The 24,910-nt window shown below is 27.2% G+C and overlaps 2 protein-coding genes across 5 annotated transcripts; one reads left to right on the top strand and one right to left on the bottom strand.

Annotated features, from left to right (window-relative positions):
- LOC107161373 (pre-piRNA 3'-exonuclease trimmer-like) lies at window positions 1-24,699 on the top strand. 2 transcript variants are annotated; one of them, XM_089227563.1, is made up of 13 exons: window positions 1-362; window positions 1,425-1,659; window positions 1,732-2,016; window positions 2,083-2,302; window positions 2,671-2,772; window positions 2,853-2,960; window positions 4,598-4,697; window positions 5,607-5,706; window positions 5,799-5,888; window positions 5,973-6,055; window positions 7,085-7,192; window positions 7,258-7,308; window positions 24,367-24,699. In XM_089227563.1, the coding sequence occupies exons 1-12, from the start codon at window positions 232-234 to the stop codon at window positions 7,298-7,300; spliced, it is 1,605 nt and encodes a 534-aa protein (XP_089083689.1). In that variant the 5' UTR covers window positions 1-231; the 3' UTR covers window positions 7,301-7,308; window positions 24,367-24,699. The 2 variants fall into 2 exon arrangements, with proteins under 2 accessions (XP_089083689.1, XP_015363248.1); XM_015507762.2 differs by lacking the exon at window positions 24,367-24,699 and having other exon boundaries at window positions 2-362; window positions 7,258-7,536.
- LOC107161575 (uncharacterized) lies at window positions 16,844-22,482 on the bottom strand. 3 transcript variants are annotated; one of them, XM_089227564.1, is made up of 6 exons: window positions 22,465-22,482; window positions 18,262-18,423; window positions 17,966-18,124; window positions 17,796-17,902; window positions 17,634-17,733; window positions 16,844-17,288 (listed from the first exon to the last, which is right to left on the bottom strand). In XM_089227564.1, exons 2-6 carry the CDS (start codon window positions 18,326-18,328, stop codon window positions 17,203-17,205), a joined length of 519 nt encoding a protein of 172 aa, XP_089083690.1. In that variant the 5' UTR covers window positions 18,329-18,423; window positions 22,465-22,482; the 3' UTR covers window positions 16,844-17,202. The 3 variants fall into 3 exon arrangements, with proteins under 3 accessions (XP_089083690.1, XP_015363533.1, XP_015363530.1); XM_015508047.2 differs by lacking the exon at window positions 22,465-22,482 and adding an exon at window positions 18,515-18,667; XM_015508044.2 differs by lacking the exon at window positions 22,465-22,482 and having other exon boundaries at window positions 18,262-18,508.
- Window positions 24,700-24,910: the final 211 nt, after the last annotated feature.

Raw genomic sequence — 24,910 nt, 5'->3', positions numbered from 1 at the left:
TATATAGATAAGATGAAAACATTGAAAACTATTACACAATTTACACAGTTAACAGTTGAACTTTAGTCTTCAATATTTAACAATTTAAATTTAACAGATACATATATTTAATATAGGTTTTTCCATCAAGTATTTACTAAATAGTTTTTCGCTCTACATGAATATGCTCTAATTGCTCTAGGATTCCACACTTGTTAGAAATTAGATGCGATATTGTTTTACATTTAAATAATGTGTGAGATCACATGTGAAAATTTTTATTCTGAATTGCCGGTGATCGAAGACGCAATCAGAAAATGTGCTTTTATAAGCTTAGATATGGAGTTCTCCAAATTATTTGACAATGTATCAAAGCCATTTACGTGAGTTTTTTCAATGAATAAAAATAAAAATAGGAATCACAGATATAACAAGGCCAATAATATCCATGTAATATACAATACATTTTAATATGAGATTAAAATTATAATTACTAATAAAATTATCAAAAAATATATTTTTTTAGATGCTTACTTAAGAGGATTGGAAGCGGTGATTTTCTGTCTTTGTCTAACACATGTGGGACATTATATACGTCTGACAAAAATTAAGGTACTTCTAGCGAACAACTAGAACTTCTAGTTGTTCGATTTAAAATATGTAAAGATGTATTAATTAGTATACAAGTTTAATTTTCGTTGGTCGAAGCACTTTTTCGATTGTAGCAATATTTTTATAAGAATTAATATTTTAAATTTTATAAATTTGTCAATATTTTTTATTAAATGTATCAAAAATATGTTTCGACCGATACAAAGTTAACTTGTATACCAATTCAAAAATCTTTACATATTTTAAATCGAGCAACTAGAAGTACTTTAATTTTCATCAGGCATATTATATGTTCCACGTGTGTTAAACAAAGACAGAAAATCACCGCTTCCAATTCCCTTAATGGCAAGTATAAGTTTATAAGCTAGCATAGTTGATACATAGTGTGCTCTTACCTCAGTACAGGAAATTGGTATTAATAATATTAACTTTGAAACTCAACACAAATCATAAGAGCTAAGTAATCTCAGTTATAACAGAAATATTTCCAAAGATATTACCAATAATGGTTGCCAGTATTTTCCCATACTTTATTATTGAAATGAAATAATAGTCCATTTTAAATAAAAACAATTTTTGTCTTATTAATTTTTCCTATGACCAAATCTGTAACTTATTTGTATTCTGCTTGATGATAAAAATAATATTAAGTATTAGAGATGATTATTTTGTATTTCTAAATTTGGTAGTAAGATATCTATATAATTTAACAAAAATGTTCATTACTTATTTATATCTATGTCTTTAAATTATCTTTTTAAAATCCTGTAATTCATAGATATTATTGTCTAACTAATTATTATAATTTACTAACATTATAAATTCATTTACAGTTTATTTGATACAACTGAAGAACGATACAATAAATTGCATCAAAAAGTATCTGATATAACCTGTATTCAGTTAGGTATTGCGATTTATATTTATGATGCCAAAAATAAAATATTTGAAACGAAAACTTACTCATTTTATACATACCCTCAGACATTTTATAAATCTGATAGTGTAGTCAAATTTCAAACATCATGTGTTGAATTTTTATGTAAACATAATTTTGATTTTAATAAGGTAAATATTATTTTATACCTACCAATATATTTTAATTATTTAAATACATTTTTTTTTTTTTTTTTTTTGTAGTTGTTTCATAACAGGGTACCATATTTAACTGACAAAGAAGAATTAAAAATAAAATCAGAAATGTTGGATGAATTATTTTTTGATAAATACTTTGAGACTAATATAAAATTTCGTCCTATTGAAGAAGAATTAATGAAAATTTTAAAAATTGTTTCTGAATGGTATGATACTGCCAATTATGGAGAGCAGACATTTTTGGAAATCAATGGATGCAATGAACCTGCATACATTATATTAATGCAATATTATGTTCTGAAAAAGTTAAAATATATACTCATAGATGAAGTAATGCCTTAAAGGAAATATCTTGTAAAATATTTTTATTTTTATTTTTATATTAATATTTTTAAGAATCAATTAGGATTAACTATTACAAAAATAGAAGTCAATACTAATTCAGAAATATTGAACAGAACAATTTATGAAAATCTAAAATTAAGTCTATTAAATAAAATGATGGGTATCAAATATTTAATGAAACTAATATCAAAGTTGAAAAAACCGATAATTGGACATAACTGTGCTTTAGATATTTTAATTTTGTCTAACCAATTCTTTACACCCTTACCTGGTCAGTATAATATAATTATACATATTTATCAGACTAAAATACTAAATTAATTTAAAAATGTTCACATTTTAACTTTAAGATAGTTACCTAAACTGTAATATATTGTATCCAGAAATTTTGTTTTTCAGTCCTTAGATTGGTCTTATGAATCCCCCACATTCCTATCCATGACAGCTAGCTTTAGTTCTTTGTAAATGGTTCTTCCTTTATCTTCTATAATATATTTCTTATAAAATTGTCAATCTTACCAAATCAAATTTTCCAATTTTACTGAATAGAATTCTGTAGCAAAATTATTTTTAAAGTTTATGAAGTATATTAAATAAATCAAATATATTTATACATAATGTTAACATTTCATATTTCAGAAAATTTTAAAGATTTCCAACATTTTGTATCTAACAATTTTGGACCAATATATGATACTAAATTGTTATGTAAAGAAGTAAAACGTATAGTATCTAAAAATGGTTTGTAAGGTTTATTAAACTATAAAGTTTATATTGACTCATGATTTTTATAAATTTAATAAGAATTATTGTTTTATTAGATAAATGGTTAGGAAGTTCTCTCTCAGAAATATATTCATATTTAAAAGATGGAGACGGCCACAAATACGCAGATACCATATGTATTCAATTGACTGGTATTGAAGAACGTAAGAATATAACATATTTCATAATATTTAAATTTAGTTAAGTTACAAAATATATATTCTTTAGAAATAGTTAAATCAAAAATATAATGCTTTGTCTTATTTTTAGTAAAAACCTATCAATTTAAAAGAACTAGTAATAACTTGATATAATTTTCAAGGGAAAAGGAGATTTACAGGAATTTGGAAACTATAGAGTAATAAAACTTATGAGTCACACTATGAAGATTTAGGAAGAGTTAATTGATTTAAATATTAGAGGTGAAACATTGGTTTCAAAACAGTTTGGTGTTATGCACGGCAAGTCAAATATGGAGCCAATATTTTGTGTGAGACGAGTGATTGAAAAGTATAGAGAAAAAAGGAAGTTATGTATGATTTTTATTGATCTAGAGAAGCCCTAGAGAGGTTTTGAAATGGACATTGATGAAAAAAGAGTTACCAATAGCGTATGTAAATATAATTGAAGACATGTATGAAGGAGCAAACACAAGGGTTAAAAGCCTTTTTGGTGAAACTGAGGAGTTTAGGGTTGGGGTTGGAGTGTACCAAGGTTTAACATTGAGTATTTACTTGTTTTCTTTAGTAATAAACGAAATAACAAAAAGTATACAAGGTGAAGTTCCATGGTGCATGTTGTTTGCGGATGATGCAGTGTTGGTTGGAGAGAGACTGGAGGAGGTGAATTTTAGACTGGAAGAATGGAGGAAAGCACTTGAGAGTTAAGGATTAAAAATTAGTAGAAGTAAAACTGTGTATATCAAGTTTAATTTTCATCTTGGAAATAGAGCCCAAAGAGTAAATCAGAATAGGCATTTAGTAAATATAGTGAATGAAGTAGTAGACAAAGTTGATAGTTTAAAGCACTTAAGATTCGTATTACAAAAGGATGGTGGTTTTGACGAAGATATTATGCATAGGATTAAGTATGGATGGATGAAGTTGATAGAATCATCAGGTGTTTTATGTGATAAAAAAATCTAAATCAGGTTAAAAGGTAAATTTTGTTAGACAGTAGTAAGGCCAGCGATGATGTATGGATAGGAATGTTGGCTATAGATAAAACAATGGAGAAGAAAATGAGTGTTGCGAAGATGAGAATGTTAAGATGAATGAGTGGAGTGATGAGAGAAGAAGGAATAAGAAATGAATATGTAAAAGGTAGTATAGGAACGGCTCCAATAGTTGACAAATTTTGTGAGAAAAGGCATATTTTAAGAAAAAAAAAACTGAAGCAGTTTCAGTGACATAGAACATTGATGTGAATGGAAAAAAAGGAGGAGGAAGACTGAAAAAGAGATGGTTTGAACTTTGAAGTTATAGAGTGCGATATGAAAATGACTGGTGTTTGTGAGGAGGATACAAAGGATTATAGTAAGTGGAAATTGAGAACCTGGGTTGCCAACACCAAATAGTTCGGCCCAAAGGCGAAGAAAAATAAGAAGAAGTAATAACTTGATAAAATAAAATGCGTATTTTTATTTTAGAAATAATATTTATGTAATTACCCATAATAAAAGTTATTTTTCTAAATTCTATTTTTAATATTCAATACCAAGCAATTATTTCTGTTTAATTAACATTTTTGACATATAATTTTATTGCATAAAAATTAATAAAAATTATTTCTTAAATTCTAGCTCAAGATATGAAATTACACCATGCGGGTTGGGATGCCTATTACACTGGTTATTGTTTTGTTAAAATGATTCATATTATTAAAAGCTTTTCTTGTAAAACGTAAGTAATTCATTTATGCATATAAATTATTTAAAAAATGTTTTAGCTGCTCTTAATGTATTGCATTTTAAATTCAAAATTAAAATAATTTATAATAATATATAGGGTTATTCATTGAGCATTTTCACCGCCTTTTTTTTTTTTTGTTTTTAATGAATTTACTCAAACTCAGACATTTTTAAATATTTTTTAAATAAACTCAAATTTTGTTTGTACTACTTTTAGTGTCCTGTTTTAAAACTCTTGTTTTTCATATGAAAACCTCACTTTACTGTAAATTATTTAGTGGATAACTTTTTTGATAATCTTTATCTATCCAATTCAAAATTTGAATGAGTAGTTTCTTATTTATTAAAATGTTTGTACTAAGGATAAAAGTCCTTAAAAATTGTTTTACAAAAATATAAAATAAATGTAATATTGGAACAAGTACCTAATTATTATACTTAGGCTATTTTTACAAATAATTAATGTTAATAGGACACTGCACCAGCATGTGTTGTCTCCTTCACACTTTAAAGAGGAGAGAATTTACTGTTCAATGTTGTTTTTATTTTTTTAATATCACAATTAGAAGAAAAAAAGTTATTCAAATTTGAATAATTCAATATTACTTTCATAAGATGGACACAACACATATGGGATTAGTGACTAAAATTTTCAAATCACTGTAGCCTTCATTTTTTAAATTGCATTACTTTGAACAGAAAGTCAAATAAATCAAAAACTCCTCTTACCAATTTTGATTCTGATATGTCACATTTTTCAGAAAAATCATGCACTGATAAATTTAGAAAAAGGGGGTTCTCATTTAAAAACATAAGTTTTATCTCCACATAACACTTTTGATGTAGTACAAAGAATCTCTAGAATTTTATTTTAATTTGGTCTTTTAATGAACATTTATAGTGAAAATACAAGTACTAGATATACCTTAATAGAACTTTTTAAATCAATAGAATTTTCTAAAAACAAATTATTCACGAGTCGATCAATATCAAATATTTTGGTGAGTATTCAATATTTTTTAAGCTGTTTAAAGTATACATTTTATGAAAAATTATATACTTCTATCATCTTTATAAATATGTTTTAATAAAGGATTTGGAGGCAGATGGTCGTCATTATCAGACTAATTATTTAATAATTCAGAATAAAGGAATTCTTTATAAGGCGTTGGATTTAAAAAAAGTAAATAATACAATAAAAATTAACCGATAATATTTTATATTTGTATATTATTTTGTTTCATTATGATTATATTTTTGGTTTCAGCTTAAACAAGATCTCAAACAAATTTGTATTTTTGATATAAAACTACTTTCAAAATATACTGCACTGGTTGCCTTCCCTTTCATGTATGTTTTTCTAAATTAACTGTCTTAATATTTTTAATAAACAAATTTTCTTAAAAATTATAAATCCACAACATTAATCTAAAGCCACTATTCTATAATTTGTTAGATTTGAATTTAATACTTTTAATATCATACACAAACAAAGTAGTAGAACAAAACATTTTCAAATCTCAAACCACCAACACCTTAGTTTAATTATCCTCAAAATATTTATAATAGAAAAAAAATAGTCTTCTTTATTGTTATGAGTGATTACATATTCATAGACGCAAATCCAATTAGTACTCAAAGAGTGCTCAAATCCCTCCAAAATCAACTTGTTAGTGAACTGTGTGGGGTTATGCCCCTCACACTCCTCAAAAGTCACAAATATTCTATAATCTATAATAATAAAAGATAAAATTATCATTGAATAACATACTTTGTACATAATGTAATAGAAACTTTTATTATAAATTATAATATTATTAATGTGTATTAAAACAAAATCAAACAATTGAAAAAAACAACCTTTTTCCTGTTTATTAAAAATAAATCAATAAATATATTTATAATTGCATGAGTACTTTTTTAAAATAATATTTGAAATATTAAAAATGATATATGATATATCTTATTATATTTAATATGGGGTTACTATTTTTTTAGCCCTCAGTATTTCAGCCTATGAACATATTATTAAGTTTTAAAGATTAATCTTTATTGTAATAACAGTTTAAACTGTAATTTATCTTAACAAACAAAGTTGTGAATTTAAATTGAGATTTTTCATCTAAAATAATTTTTGTTTTCAATAATAATTTTTATGGTCCAGCTATTCAAAAATAAAATATTTTTTATCAGTATTATTGATTAAATGGAAATTCATTGTTTGTCTCTATCTTTTTAAATTTTACCAAAAACCATTAAATGATAGCACTATTTATTATTTTTTTATAATTTAAACTTAAGCTGTATACATATTATTAATATTCATTATTATGATTACTTATTTAACATATTTTAAATATTTAAAAATGTTTTTAATAGGCATAGTCGTATCATTTATAAACTAAAGACAAACTACAAAGTGGAAAATTATTCAATATATCAAAGAAAGAAAACAAACAAACAAATTATTGGTCTCAGTTTAGCTATGTTTGTATATATAATATATATAAATATCCAAACAATCAAACATTAATATTATTACTTTTTTTCAGAATAACTACTTGCGTAACAATTATAAAGTATTTAAGGAAATAATTAAAGATGTAAGTACAAATTCTAAATATCTCAAAATATTTGATAGTATTAAACTATATAAATTATATATTAAACTATTTTAATAATATATATTTAAATATTATGTAATTAAATTGTAAGATTAATTAATAATAAAAATGCTCAAGTTTGTTAGTAGAAATATGCATATTTATTTAATTAGAAACTGTCTGTCATCATTTAATACACAAAGTATTTTAATAAAAAAATATACTTTATTAATTATTATTATTACTAATCCATTGTAAGTCAAGATTAAAACTTATCGTGTTCTTAAGAGGATGTGAGCTCTTTTTTCTAAATTGCTATTTTTTTACGTCTTAAAATATCCATTACTTGCTTCGTTGTGCATGGATCATAGAGGAAAAATGAGCTGATATCCTCTTATAGTCTAATACCTTGAAAAATGGAAATCAATATTTTAGTAGCAATTTTAGAAAATATGATGTTCATCGTTAGCCATGTCTATGGTATGTGAATGAGTAAAGTAGTAAAATTATTTAAACTATAATAGCAATATATTTTTTTCCTTTATTGCTATATACACAACCTGTACCTCAAGGGTACAATGAGAGTATTAGCTAAGACATAAAAATTATGATACATTAGTAAACTTGATAAAAGCATCCACCCAGGGATGACACTTTTAAGTTAGTTGTACATTAATTTAGTTGTGTATACTGTATACATTATTTTAATTTTTTATTAATTTAACATATCTCTAAGAGGATTGGAATGAGATGCTAGATACTAGATTGTGGAATCTTTTATAATAAGATACTGCTTCTCCTCTTACAATTTTAATTTTCAGGTCTGTGTGAAGGGTATAATTTGATACATATTAGGGAGAGTTCTTTAATTTCTTTAATGTAATATTTTGAAAAGCCTGAATACAATTTAAATTTGATTTTTTAGCATTTCCTCACAGTTGGAGATCATAAATCCAAATGGATTTGATGAGAGATTTATACATTAGTAGTTTTATATTTAGATTTGTGTGTTTGTTATTAACTAGTAAAGTTTTAGTCCTACGAATTCGCAGGTTTAGTTGAATCCTTTTTACATGTGGCCCAAATGAGTCTACGGCCAAAGTTAAGCTGAGATATTTTTTTGCTGGAGCAAACGAAATTTGAGTACCATAGAGAGTGACTGCTGGACAATGTCTTAGCTTAAGGGTAAACGTGTCATTTGATTTGTTTTGATTTACCTCGACCCTCCAATTAACCAGGTGGAGACCTGGAGATAAGGGAAAAGGGATTTTGAACATTATAAAATGCTACAATATTTGTTTTCATTTGTAGATATGATAAGTTATCATCTGCATAGTTTGCCACTATAGTGTTGGAGGAGGTTGGTTGATCTGAAGTATATTGTACAGTATTGGGAAAGGATGCCATCCTGTGGAACACTAGTTCTGATGTTTGCTATATTGGAATATATATACGGATTTAAAATGGATTTGAAAATAACGATCAGTTAGATATTACTTAAGTAGAGTATAGTAAATTTGGGCAAAAATTTCTTTAGCTTGTAAAACAGTTCCTTGTGCCATACACGGTCAAAGGCCTGTTGGATATCAAGAAAATTACAGGAACAGTACATTTCTTTTTTTCCAAGTGTAAAAGAGAGTGAATCAACTTGTCTATGTACTTTGTATTGTCGAATATTGTGCGTGAAAACCAAATTTGTAGTTTTTTTTGTCATTAATTAGTAGAAGTATGAGGTTCAGTATAAGTCTTTTCAGAGCTATTGCGAAAAATACACTAATTGGTCTATACGGCATTACCAGGTTGGGATGCTTGTTTAGTTTTGGGGAAAGGATGATTTTGGAGAACTTCCACTAGAGTGGAAAGTGCGATAATCTGGGTATGGTGTTAAATATGTGAATAAGTAGAATGATTGCATCACATTCAGAAAGGCATCTAGCTACTTCAGCCATTATTAGATCGAAGACCAGAGACTTCCTCAGAGTGTACCTACTCTTTAATATTGTAAATTTAATATCGTTCGGTGAAAAATGTTTAATTGGGAGAGAAGGTTGTAAAGGCATATCAAGATTACTAAAAACCGTATTTGAGTTGACAGGTGGAATATCTTTGAATAGGTTAGGTTACTTTAAAATTAAGTGCTTGTTTGGACGCTTTCCAAAGACTGCCATTATTTATAAATAATTTAATCATGAAGTTTTCATAGAAAAGGTTTTTGATTTGAATTACAATACTAAATTATTTTTTTCAAATTATATAATATTTATCATTAAATTTAAATTATCATGCAGTATGATCAATAACTTACACAATACGGCACTGCTTTCACTGTTTTTTTTTTATATTGAATGTTATGACCATCGTATTTATCTTTAAAATTATACTTATAATACCTAAACCGATTTCTTTTTTATGTATTACTATTTCATTTAAAAAAATCTCTTAGGAACAAAATAAGATAAAAATAAAATATGTGTAATATAAAAAATTAACGATATTTTAATAAATGAAAAAAATCTATTAATTTCCTTTATAATATGTATGTAGTTTAAGTATCATTCTTCCAAAGTTTGACAACCATTAAAACACTTAATATTATAAAAACAATTTAATAATAATAATAAAATGTTATTCTATGTGAAAATATTAAAAAGCATATAAATGTATTAAAGTTTAAATATATCAATCAAATAATCAAGATGTTTTACAAAAATTGCTTTTAATTGAGCGTTTATTAATACATTGTAAATATTATTTTACAAAAGTGAATGTGATGGAAGTGACGTGACTTGAGTGGCAGGAGATAAGAAGCCGCCCATTGAAGGCACTTAAGGTTGGGATGTGAAGTTAGGATTTTAATGTGCTAGCAAGAAACAGTGGGATTACAAAATTAGGGGAGATAGGTATATACAATTTTAGATAAGTAGGTCACGACACCAGGTACGTTTAAGACGCCTTCTGGGGTCACCAGGAATAGCGTTGATGGATAGCTCGAAAATCAGGGGATTACGTCGGTTGTGGAACGGAGTCAGTGGCGTGGTGAACTAAAAATATTCCAGAGGCAACCCCCCTTATAGAAGACCCACCCCACATGTATTTACATGTAAATAAGTACAATCCTTGATACCCACCCCCCAATATTTGAAAAATCCCAGAGGCAATTGCCTCTGAAATTACTCTTTGCCACGTCACTGAACGGAGTGTGTGCGTTAGTAGAAAATTTTTGCGACGTTTTGGACTGTTGGAATGGCTAGATCTCTATGTAGAGTGTCGTTAGATACATATTAGGGGGCTTTGGTTATTTAACGGAGAAATTTTGATTGGATGACTTGGATTTTGTTTAAGCTGGACTTTTTGGCTGCACCTCAGAGTTGGATACCGTAAGTCCAGATTTGAGTAGGAGTTTGTATAATAGTAGCTTGTTTTTTTTTTTTTTTACATTTTATTTTTAACCTCAGATTATAGTAAACACAAATAATTGATTAAATCAAAACAATAGTTTTTTTTTTAAATTTTATTTTTAGCAAACTAAAATTTTCTTTTACACCATCGTGTGCCTGCAAACGAAAGAATAATATTCAGAATTTCAGAATTATATATGTCAATCTATTAAAAAACCGCGTGGGGATTTCCCACCATAGTTTCATTTATGATTCATCCCCATTCTCCAATTAACACCAGGTAATACAGCTAGTAATAATATGTTATAAGTTATAACTTATAACCTTATAACTTATAAAATATTATTTTACTTATTTTTCACAAACATTAAGTATTGCCCGGCGTATTGTATAGACAAAATAAGTACGTTACTGCAATGTATAATTATGAAAGATGAAGACTTCATTTTTCAGGATACCCTCATCGTATCACCATATTCGCAGTAGTTAAAGTGGTGGGATACGGAATCCCCCTTCTAATTTACAAGAAAATTATTCCTCCCCTCTAATTTTAGTCTCCAAAGTCCGGGAGGACACTTAACAAGAAATTTATTATAAATTTACGTTGCGTGTTAATTTTAGCAATTTATTAAATGGCTTACGCATACACACACATCGATTAATCATCGAATTTTAATTTTAAACGTATTTTATTTCGCGAAACTAATCTCCACGTTTCTAAAAATGGGAACGCGTGTGATAGCGATTATTAAATAATAAATTATAATGACTAAAATAGTGTAGTGGTGTGTCTAACTTAACATATACTGGCTATACCTACTGGTTATATAGTATACCTACTTTTATTTATAAATAATATTTATATAGCTTATGATACATATTACTTATGTGATATAATAATTAAAATTTAAATAAATGATTAAACTTAATGAATATGAATATTTATTATAAATTATTTTTTATTTGTTTTTTTAGTATAATGTTAAATACAAAAATGTGAACACATATTTGTTTAAACATTTCAGGCAGAGCGGCTTTTAGGGAGGAGGCATATGAGCCATGAGTTCATTATTAATTAGGTTAGGTTGATTAATATAGAAATACAATTTTAACCATAACTTACAAATTAAAAAGAACGAAGAAAAAATTTGATGTTTTGTTTTAGATATTAATTTTCCTTTTATTTTAACCTACCTATCAAATTATATGTTATGTGCCTAGTGCCTACTATTCATTATAAAATTATGTAAATAATGTGTCATGTGCCTTCTATTCATTATAAAATTATGTAAATAATGTGTTATTGTGTTACATGCATAGCCGCAACTAGAGCTATATTTTTATATTCTCTAATTCATGAATTGTTAGTTATCTTAAAGACATTACCAGCTAGTGTTAAGGTTATATATTTTTTATTTTATTAATTTTATATATCATAAACTGTTCATTTTTACTCTAAATAATAACACTCATTTTTCTATATTATAGAAACACTTGCTGACTTATTTTATTATAGTTTTGATATATACATACTAAAAAATATTGGCCCCCTCTAGGCAAAACACTAAAGCCGATTCTGATTTCAGGCCATGAATTGCAATTTATTTTTTACTTAACAGGCATTTTATGTTTTAAATAATTTTTCTCGGGAGCAAATTTGATTTTAAATACAATTTACATAATTTTTTTATAAACAACGGTGTGTGAAAATATTAAAGTATGGAATATACCTAGTCGGTTTCTTAAAAAAATTTGGTTGGATATAAAGACTTTGGAAGAACTCAAAACGCTCTTCATTTGTCGCCTGTCGGTAATTTTAGTCGACATTTTATATTATAAGTTTGTATAATTAAGTATTGTTGTAGTTTGAGACATACAAGAGGTAAAATTTTTAACAGGCTACGAATTGTACGGGTTCAGCTAGCTTATAATAATAATAATTAATAAGCAACCATTTACAAATAAACAAAAATTTCGTAAATTTAAAAATGTTTTAGAGGGTATCTACACTGGTGGGCTTCCCTCCTCACGTCATCCACGTTATGTTAATTATTAATTATCAAATTTACTTATTGTGTGTACAAATATTACAGATTGTAAATATTCTATTTTATCTAATAAAAAAAAATCTCAAAATGTCTGTTTCACGTTTTAACTGAGCCTATCTTCTGCCTCTATAAGTCTAATATATCTCTGTACCAAATTTCGTCACAATCGGTCTAGCCGTTTAGGAATGAATAAAGGTCAAACAGACAGACAGAAATCCATATATATATATAAAATAGTTGTATATTTTGCTATGTGAAGGTGTCCATTTTTATATATAACGAATATAAGCCATTACTGTTCAGTTTCATCCTAGACAGTTGTGAATTGTGATACAATTGGACATTCGTTGAACTCAGAACTGTAAATAGTACAGAGTTATCTAAATTTTATTTATCGAGTGAATTTGATAATTTTTCGCTAGATTTTTTATGATGGATATGTTAAAGTTAATGCTAGTGCTGACTTCAAATTATTCAGGGTCATCCACATTTTGTTTTTCTGAACAAATCTGGTTTAACGCCTATGCGAATTTATACCATTTTTTTTTTTTTTTTTTTTTTTTTGTATAACTATGTACTTCAACGAGTTTATTGGCGGAAACCGTTCAATTTTAAGTTATAGCTTCACGAAGTGGTTTTGGTGTTTTACGCATGCGCATTAAATTTATGTGCTAATTTTATATTCTGAGCTAAGCGATGAATGTATTGATTTTACACTGATGTGTGTTTTCATACACGATAAGTTGTCAAAAAAATGCTTTGATTTTATTTTTATTTCAAACAAGTTTTGATCAAAAAAAATTTTTTGCTTAATTCTATAAAAAGAATACTAGCTGTAACATAATATAATTCTATTACTTCTTATATGCTTGTATAAAAACATTATAAGTATAAAAAAATAATATTAGTATAAAATTAAAAAAAGCGTGTAAGTCGTAGATGTCGCTCTGCTGTACAGTATAGGACATAGGTTACAAGTGCATGGGTTACTGTAATGAATGGAATTAAATTTGAATCCAATGATATTATATCATTGTAAACGAAAAATAATTCTGAGAGGAGATGGTTTATCTGTCTAGGATATATTATAGATTATTATAAATTTTCAAATTTTAGATTTAAAAAGGAAAATTTTTATGAATTTCTATCTAAGATAATTTAAACATTGATTTTTCAACTGCTATTGTAACAATATATTGGGTGTTTTAAATTAAATTCTAAAGCTTTTCTACCCAAAAAATAAATTTTTAATAATATTTATAGAAAAAAAAGCGGGTAAGTCGTGGATGTCGCTCTGCTGTACAGTAGGTTACTGTAATGGGTGGCATTAACTTTGAATGCAATGATAGGTATCATTGTATACGAAAAACGATTCTGAACGGAGATGATTTGTCAGTCTAGGATATATTATATTTAAATATTGTCATATATTCTATTTTGAAACAAATATTTTATTTTTCAATTAAGTCGCATTTTGCATAAGGCATGGTTAATCAATTAGTGTAGTTATCATAATTTTATTCATAATACCTTATATTATCATAGATATACGAATATCTGGTTTGAGGATAAATCGTTATCATTACGCGATTTCATAAAAATTTAAAACTCAAACACTCAAAACATTTTTCCTATAATGACGCTTCAAATTTTCTCTATACTTATTTGAAGCAAAACTTATGGAAAACTTGGTGTTAAATTTTATAACCTTAGATATAAATACAAACAATATTATGAATTTTGAACTACAAAATAATTAGCAAATATTCACGGTTTTGACGAATTTTTGTCAATATTTGAAATTCAAATGCTAATTAAAAAAAATTATACCTATGTATTTTTATAATTTTTTAATCACTATAAGAATAACTTACGAGGAACTTTGTATTAAATTTTCAAGAATTTTGATAGGGCCATAAAAATTTTATCGACTTATACTTTTTGAATAATAACAAATATTTAAAATCGTTTCAGGATAAATCGTTATCGTTACGCTATTTTGTAAAAATTTAAAATTCAAACGCACTTAAAATTTTTCTTTTAATGACGCTTCGAGTTTTCTCTATAGCTACTTGAAGGAAAACTTAGTGTTGTATTTTTAATCTTTAGTTATAAACACAAAACTAACTAACCTAACTAAAAAAAGTCGAAAATTTGTGAAAATTAAACTGTATATAGATAACACTAACATAAACATTTGGTGAAATTTCAAGTATTTACAGTGATTAGTTTTTGAATTACAACCATATAAAAAAATCAATTTGGTCGAAAACTGGTTTTGCGTAAAAATTCCAGTTTTTCTGTGTCATTTTTTTTTTGTTTTCTCGATTTTTTTGAAAACTGTTGGAAAATGTTTACTTTTGACCTCTATAATGCACCAAGGATCTTCAATTTTACATCGGAAACCACCCCTAAAGTTTGAAATCGAAGCATTATTTCGACTAGTTATGCTGTTCACAGACACAAAAAAAAAACACATCATTGTAAAATCAATACATTCATCACTTCGTTCAGGAACTAAAAAATTGCATGGTGGATAGAATATACTTAAATAAACTTTCGGTGAAAATGTCATGTATCTATGTTTTAAAGTGACATCAATAACCATAATCGATTTTGTCGAAAATTGATTGTGCATGAAAATTCCCGTTTTCCGAAGCACTTTCACTGTCGTAGAACGTGATGACAGATACAAACACATCATGGTAAAATCAATACATTCCTCGTTCTGCTCAGAATCTAAAATGTGAAATCATTTTTCTCATACAAAAATACTAGAAATGAATGTAGAATAAAACAATCATCACGTAGCTGGTTTTAAAAAACAATGCTAAGAGTGTCAAAATGTCGGCTCTACTTAACATTATGGTAACTGTTCAGCTATACTATACGGTCATAAGCCACTAAGCAGTAACTCCAAAAAACGAGTTTTTTAGGAAACAATAAAACAGTTTTCAACATTAAATTAGACCGTAGAGTAAAAATAATAATTTTTTAAACATTAAAGAGATAGTATATCATTGTATTTTTCATGAGGAAACTATTGAACCCCAAAAAAAGTTGATTAATACATTTTTATGGACTTACTGCTTTTTAGCTTATATTAGCCAAAAATTAAAAGCAGTAAGTATAATTTTATTTGGAGTTACTGCCAAATGGCTTCTAATATCATTGGCATGTATTGGATAAAGGGAACATACTAGTTCTCCCGGAGTATGATAAGAATTGTAAAAAGTGCTTTCTGAATACAATAATTACTAGGGGAAAAAGCAGGAATTCCAGGAGTTAACGGATCACTTACTGATTTTCGTTCTAGTATTTGGACATATTGCTTTTTTGCTTCTTATCTTAATGAAATCGTGTACATACCGCCTTTTTCTTATTTTCTTATATATCTATATGGATTTCTAATGAGAAAAACCTTAAATTTTAGTATGGAAATCGGAATTGAATTAAAATCTCTATCGATGATAAACACCAAAAACTCAATTTTGAAAAAAATGGAGTTGCTGCTTAATGGCTTATGACGGCAGTATAAAGACAATAAACAAAGCCAATACTAAGACTGACAGCCAAAGGCAAAACTAGGAATTTTTATTAGGACAGGCCAAAAGAAAAATATTATTATATAATGACTAATGAGTTTAGTTTAAATTTTAAATTTTATTATGTCAGTATATTATCCAGTAAGTATTAGGTCAGGCCATGGCCTCAGAGGCGTAATTAAGAGGGGAGGGAAATAGACCCCCCCCAAAAAAAAAAAAAACTTAATATATTACTAAAATTTCATTTCTGATTAGGTAAGTTACTGTATGAGGCTTACAGATTTTGCTAAAAACATGTAATTTCCCACCACAAACCATATTCCTAATTATGCCTAATTCCTTTAATGCTTGATCAATATAGTATTACTATTATAGCATTTTTATTAGTGACCAGTGGGTTCATATTTATTTATATAGAATTTTTAACTGATACATATATTCATTGATTGAGTATTTATAATCAATGATATATTATACCATTATTTTATTTATATTTCACGATCATATTTTACTCTAAAATCAATAGTAAAATATAATAATATAATTCAAGTTTTTAAACTAAATATATTCTTGGTTACATAAATAATAATATTATAGTCATTGTTAATTGTCAAACGTCAGCCAGTGGCCTTCGCTGCCAAAGCTTATTCTAATAAAATAAAATAAAAATAATGTTATATTTTCAGGTTATTGTTTTAAAGTATAATGATTTAACAATTATGATAATATTAATATTATAATTTATAAGTTTTTCAATGTTTACACTTGTGCAGATGTAATCTATTTGTAAGTTTGGTTTACAATAAATATGAGCTGAAGAAATAAACTATTTATTAGTAATATTATAAAATATAAATTTTTTAATGATATTAATTATTTTAATAGAATATTTATATTTTGCTTTCATCCACATCCACCTCCAGAACATGCACTTCTCCTTGGAGGTCTATAATTTGAACCACTACCAGACCCCATTAAAGGATTGTAATCTAAACAAAACAAAAAAATATTTAAAAATAAATAAAAATATGTGTATTAAATAAATATAAAATTATGAGTAAATTATTAGTAATTTGCATATACAGTTAATAAATTAGTTAATATGTATATTTTATATTTATAATAATGAAAATAAATATTAAATGGGCATCATATCTGGCCTACAAGTAGTTTCAATTATCTACATAAAACATAATAGATGTATTCAGAAGTAATACAGTATACCTTGGTTGAATCTAGTCGAGTATACAAACAAATATAGAATTATGAAATACATTTTATCAAATATGATTGTTACACTTTTTACAACATTTAAATTTAAAAATAAATATTACCTGGTTTTGAATTCTTGGACTTTTGAGACCTGTTAATGGACTGCCCAGAAGTTCCATTATTTAATAATGCTTGTTTTTCTTCTAATATTTTCTTTTCTTTCTAAGATAAAATTACATCTTAATTCAAATCATAACTTAAAATTTATAATTAATTAATTTTACTTCTTTTTGTTTCTCTAGTGCTATTTTTGCCTTTTTCTCATATTCTTCTTGGAATTTTATTCGAGCCTTTTGTAATTCCTCTTGTTTTTGTTTAAATAAATCTGGATCTATACATTTTATACGGTTAGTGCTTTTTTAAATTTTTTTATTTCAATGGTAGTTTTTCATACTTTTTTTAATGTCTGCATCATATGCAGCTTCTGCTCTTTGTTTTAACCATTTTAAATAATGAGGCCATAATTTGGGGACTAAATATGCCAACAAAATGATAAAAGCCAGGAAGTACCATCCATTATTTTGAACAAACCCTAAAAAGCTCCATACGTAGTCTATATTGGAAAACAAGATATTTTTCAATTTAATTAATTACTATCCATAGATACAAATTGTAATTTATAGCATAAATGATTTATTATTTAACATATAAATTATTCCAATAACCTAGATATTTTATTTAAAGTCTCACCTGTAATAGATTCAAAATATGAAATTTCTTCATCATCTGCGTTAATTATTTCTTCCTCCATATCCATTTTTACACTTTAACAAATGATTATTTTCTATAAACCAAATTTCATAAGATTTCTTGCGTAAATTTAAAAAGAGTCAACTGACCCCCACTCGCCACCTAATTTAATAAACAAAAAACAATTATACAGCTGCACTTCACACTCAGCACTCAGCGTCTCAGCGAGAACTAAGTAGTTAGTACTTATTACTTTTATGTCATATCATAGTTAGTGGTTCACTCGGTATTGTTGTCTCAATGATTAAGCTAATAAATTATTATCGTGTCAATATGTGATATGCTTAGTATGATCTAAGATAATGTACAAGGCCACAAGGGTGATATTAAATTATGTAAAGTTGTTGTTGTTGTTGAATATTGATAAACAAATTTCAATTATCATAAACAGTGTGACCACAGAATAGATTATTCTACCTGACCAAGTAAGTATTAAGCTTAGATATTTATGAGCATGGACTTAAAATGAAGTAAATGAACAATACTACTATAACCATTATTATATTCTGTGCTATAACCGTACAAGAACATAACGGAATATTGGAATATTAAATAACATTAATACATTATGATTATGAAAACTAATCGAGAACATCATTTTTAATGTTTGCAAAACCACATGTTATTAGATGAAATCACATTTTATTTGCATCGTAAACTGAACAATCAATGTTTTACTCCATAGACCTATTAACCAGGGGCGTCATTTCAACTTTTTTATTGTTGGTTGGTGCCAAAATTTTTGCAAGCCATTCAAGGAATCATTACCAGGCCACATGGAGATTTTTTTTGGTGGATACAGGGGGGGGGGGGTTAAGTGGTGACAAAAACTGTATCTAATATGTCACCTATATTAATATGAATACCTACATCACAATATTATTACTATTTTTGAAGAACTATATGTACTTTCAATGAGTTTATATTATATTGTGGATGATAGTTGTATTTGGTAAGTAAATTTATGGGTATAAAGCACCTTAATAGTACTTAATCAAACCTAACCTATACATTTTTTCTCCCTACACACTCAAAATAAATAATATAGCTAAACCTGAAATTTGTTTTATGGGTTACCTTGATCAAAATGGCACAAAAAAAAAAATATTAATATATAACAATATAATACTTAGGCATATCGGCGCTTATATTTATTGTTGGTAGGCCAAAGAAGGCGTTTATAAAAAATGTTGGTGCAAATGTACACCCTGCACCAGTGGCGTACATTCAAATTTGATATGGGGGGGGGGGGGGGGGGGGTGTAAAAAAAATAACCAACACTAATCGGTTTTTCCTCCGTTGTCTGATCGAGTCGATCGAGAAAATGACAATATTACTATGTACCTATGCAATTAACTGACTGTGTACGATCAAGTGTCTATTTTGATTGATATACGACAACCATAATTTCGTTATGAAGTCTTTTTTCGTTGTTGGTAAAGTATAGTGTTTAATCAATAGTCATATTATTATGACGATGACGTTTGCTTGTCCGTGTATAATAAGAAATTCATCAATAATATCACATTTTTTTTTTTTTTTTTGGTCCTGGGGGGTGGGTTGAACCCGACCCCCCTTTGCACGCCACTGCCCTGCACTCCCCCCCCCCCCCCCAAAAAAAAAAAAAAAAAAATGACGCCCCTGCTATTAACAGTATTAATACTAATTGGACTATGTTTTAATCGTACGTGGCGACGCTATCTAACTGAGCATGATTGACTCTTTTGATGTACTATTAAATAGCGAATACGAGAGCGACTGCAGATTGCGCTGCCTTGATGGCCCAGAATTTTTAGGAAAAAAATATAATATATGCATGACAATCAAGATTCAGCTATTCAAGTGTGAACCGAACACGTCTAAGTAGTCGATTGACCCCACTGAATTATATATTTCAGTGGTTGACCCATCATTAATTCAAGCAATTCAGCGCTTGAATATTAGGAGAACGGCTCCCGCTTATTAAAAAATAAATATTTTAGCGTATACCTTCTAATTATATCCTAGTCAATATAATATGTAATATATATTTTACTATAAAAAATGTAGTACACACGTACACATTTTTTTTACACTTATGTATCCCAACTTTCCTTCCTTCTTTTATTTTTTGCCAAACTCAAGTCATTATAGATTAAATATTCAAATAAATAATAATATATTCATTGTATCATGATGAAGTATGTACCATGTCCACTTAATGATACTCTCCTAGAGTTCTAGGTTGACCAAACACCGGAATTGCTTATAGACGATAATTATGTTGGTGAATCCTCTGGACTCCGATAATAACTGCTCGTTTTTAAGGACTCAGGAATTCATGGCTCATGCATATAGTAATAAAACCTTAACAAACTCGTTACAGCTCATATTGGGATAATGGGATATAATTAGTTAGCAATATAAGAACATAAACATGTTATAACGAGCAATGTAAATAACGTATGTATTATGTACCCAATTTCCAACTTGGTTAGGTATTAAAATAATATTATTACATTAACAAATGACTTACATAAAATTTTGATATTTAGCATAATAAAAGTCTCATTAAAAAAAATGAGTAGGTAAAGAGGAAGAAATATTGTTTTATTATGTTGCTCTAAAATTTGTAATGCTATATTGTAAAAAACCTCCCCCCATCCCGAAATTGTATTCTGTGTACGTGCCTGGGCCTAAGAATAATGAATCTCACCAAAAAAATCCAAATATATTTAACATTAAATATTTTAATGTATATTTAATATTCACTGAATATTTTTTAATTGTATTTAAATACTTGTTGGACAAATATTTAAATAATTAGTTGAATATACATATAGGTATTCATTAAAATATTCATTAAAATATTTAAGTATCTATCTGAACTCTGAAATACCTTTTAGAAGTTTTTTTGGTTTCACTAGCTGTCACCTACGACCTACATGGTTATTGATTGATCTAGGACTTACCTAGATTCTTGGCACTAATAGGCACTTTTGAATTTGTTCTTATTTTTATTTTACTTAGATTGCTTTTCCACCCTTTTCACTCATATACCTGTTTAATCTATTATAAATAAATGTCAATTTAATATTTATAAATATCGGGAATTGTAAAATCTTAAAATCAAATTTAACTTTAAATATAAAATTCAAAAACTTAAAATTAGAGATCTTAATCAAACTGAATGGGAAATAATTTGGATCTGTTTTCAGATATGTTATTACTTTATTGATTTTATTAACTAGACAAGCATTTTTTTATAACTTCAAATAACGTTTTACACAGTATAAACAGCAAACAGGGACTTTAAAAATGTATTATTTGTTTTCTTAAAGTCTGTTTATGTATAAAAGGCCTTTACAGTTTACATGGAGTAAATGCGCAATTATAACAGAAGTCCAAGTATAAAAATTAAATAGCACTAAATAAATATAATTGTCTAGGTACCTCATTACTACCAAGACTCAAGCTCAAGTATTCAAGTATATTTATATTTTATTGTGTGGAGGTAAAATTTGAAAGTAAAAAAATGTGTGTCTTGTCACCCTTTAAATACGAATATAAAATATAATATTTATAAACTTATTATTTATTAAACACTGCACATAATTGCATATTAAACTATTATTATTATTATACATACCTAGCTAATTGTCGCTATAAGAATAGGTATAGGTAGCTATATAATATATTATATAGTAATTATTATATTATAACTTTTAATTTATAACCATAAAATGTTTTAATTTAGTATGTAATATTAAAATGTTATGTACCTAGGCTTAAAAAAACATTCGGAGAAAAAAAACGAATGTAGCAATCCGACGACAGGCGACAGCATAGGAAATTGTCTCAAATTGATAATCGCGCTAAGCCGTAAAACCATGCAATTTTTGCCCTCTGCTATGAATCGGTTCGATTGACTAGTGTGAACTGTGAGTCGCAATCAACTGCGTAACCACTGTGTCACTCTGGTCCCAAATATGTGATTCCATTTTTTTTTTATGTATGTTTTTTTGTTTAGCTCAGGAATATAATTTGTAATCAATTATATTGAAATAATAGTTATTAATACTTGTTTATATTTTAAATAAAAGTAATAAAAGAAGTGTAACACACTAACACGTATATAAAAGATATTTTTGTTTATTTACTTACCTATTTTTTTTGTCGATCGTAACAAATTGGAAAATCTCAAAGATCAATCACAATAATTCTATTACAGTTGGCCATCCTTACACCTATATAGAAGGATGATCACATGTTAATAGTTTAAGGCTAAAATTCGAATAAAATTATGAGTACAGAGTACCTATAAATGGTAATCCTAGGATTAACTAGTATAGCTTAGCTCTATTCTCTATTTATTATACTTCACATCAAGCTTTTACGATGACATGATATAATATTATGTACCTATATAGATTTTTTTTATAACAGTACATATTCAAATACTCAATCTATACAATAAGCGTATTAGATAAGATACTAAACATAACATAAACTATTTATATAATAATCCAACCATTAGTGACAGACGACAGTTAGCTTGGTATATTCGTATATTATATAAAATATTATCTATTGAAGAAAGACATTTTTAATTTAAATGATCACGACACCATTTTCTTTTGAATCTACGTTGTGGATTTTCCGGAAGTGTGAAGGTATGTGACTCCTATATTAGTCGGTTGGGATGATTTTCTATTTTGATAAAAAAAACCGTTTTATTGTAGATTAATTCCGCTTCCGCTGTAACAGGTTTGATTGTTTGATATCTTTATCTTCGCGGAGGGTTAAATTAGAAACAAAGAGGTGAGCGTTAGTAATTTTTCTGAGAGTAATGTTCTGAAAGACTTTGTTTTAAGTTTTGTTTAAGTTGGTTTTTTTGTTGCTAAGCCTCAGAGTTGTAACCCATAAGTCCATATTATAGGCTTTAGAAGATTTTTGTATATTAGTAGTTTAGCTTTTAAGTTAGTAAATTTATTTTTGGATAATAACGATTTTATAGTGATCTTGATTGAGCATTAAGGATCTATCTTTTAACTCTTACCTATATTTTTGTTCCAAGTTAATGTTTGGACAAGAATTAAACTTAAATATTTAACACCATCGAGGAGCCTATAGGTATTTAAGTTTATTTTATGACTTAGGTTATTTTATAGCATTTTTCTTTGTCCCCCCTCCTCTCTCCCATATCAAACCAACACTCGCTGAGCAGTCCAAAAACTCCACACGGATAAAGAAATAAATAATTCTACATTTCTACTTTATTCATAAGTACCTCATAGTTAGTCATTAAATTTTATATTTCCTATAAATTCACAAGCATTATTAATGTAGGTACAAAAAATATATCATAAATTATAACAGGTGAATGATAATTTATAACAACGACGGTCATAAATCCACGTGGCGCATGTTCAAAACTATATGCTTGGTAAAATATTAAATTATCAATTAATGATTAAAGATAATTAAATATAAATTATGTTAAATATATGCCGTAGCCTGTAGCGTCGGTTATTGAGTACCTACATATTATAATTGGTACCTATGGCTATTAATACAATATGCAAGAACATTTTAATATAAATATATAATTATAACCATAGACGTAATTTCAATAAAAAAACTAAGGGTGCTTATATGTTATGCATTTTGTCATTTAATTTTTTTTTTTGAAAGAAGTTTTTGATACATAAACACGATCATTATTTGAGGGTGCCAATTTTAAAATTGGGGATACTAATACCCCCTGAGCCCCCCCCCCCCTATTTGCGCCTATGATTATAGCCTATATGGCTATATTACATGTGTGTGTGATATACCGTGCTCGCACTCACGTTTTTACAGTCGAGTGAATTTTATTTTTGATAAAAGTCATTCAAATGTCAAATCAATAATAGTCATGTATACAATTATTTATTATATTATATAGGTACTTATTATTATTTATTTAAACAAATGTAATGTGTACACAGTTTTTAATTTTTGTGATTTAATTATACAATTATATAATATTATTGTGAGCTCACTATTTTTTTTTTAATGTTATAGTTATATCAAATATCCGGGGAACCGGGGTGGTTGTTTCTGGATATCAACAACACCGAACATCTGCTGTGATGATAAAGACTTGACACTTGAAGGTTTTAACAAGTTCAAGTATCGGCAGCAATCTATAGACTACTAAACTACTAACTAGTATGATGTATATTATATGTGTATAGTGTATATAATATTTATGTAAGCTGTGGCCTTCCAACTGTGGGTAGTCCGTATCCGTACTATGTAATGTAAGCAGTGTAGTTTTAGCTTTTATTACTCTAAGCATTATAAGCTGTAAATTGCATTGCAACAACAATAATAAACAGAATACATATATTATTACTATGTGGTTTTAAACAAGTTTTACATTTTTATTCCTAGTTGGGAATAACTATAGCACCGATGCAATTGATTATAAATATTTAATTATGTACCTATACAAGTATACAACATTTGTTGAGCTATTTATAGGTATAAGAATTTTTCTATTTTTATTAATTTTTTTTTTTTTTGTTACTATTGTCTATAAAACAGTTTTCGCGCTTTCAAAAAG

The sequence above is a fragment of the Diuraphis noxia genome, unplaced genomic scaffold (genome assembly GCF_037042655.1).
Source record: "Diuraphis noxia isolate RWA-SAM2 unplaced genomic scaffold, SU_Dnox_SAM2 contig0004, whole genome shotgun sequence".
In the NCBI taxonomy this organism is placed as follows: domain Eukaryota; kingdom Metazoa; phylum Arthropoda; class Insecta; order Hemiptera; family Aphididae; genus Diuraphis; species Diuraphis noxia.
This window is presented reverse-complemented; position numbering and strand designations above follow the sequence as displayed.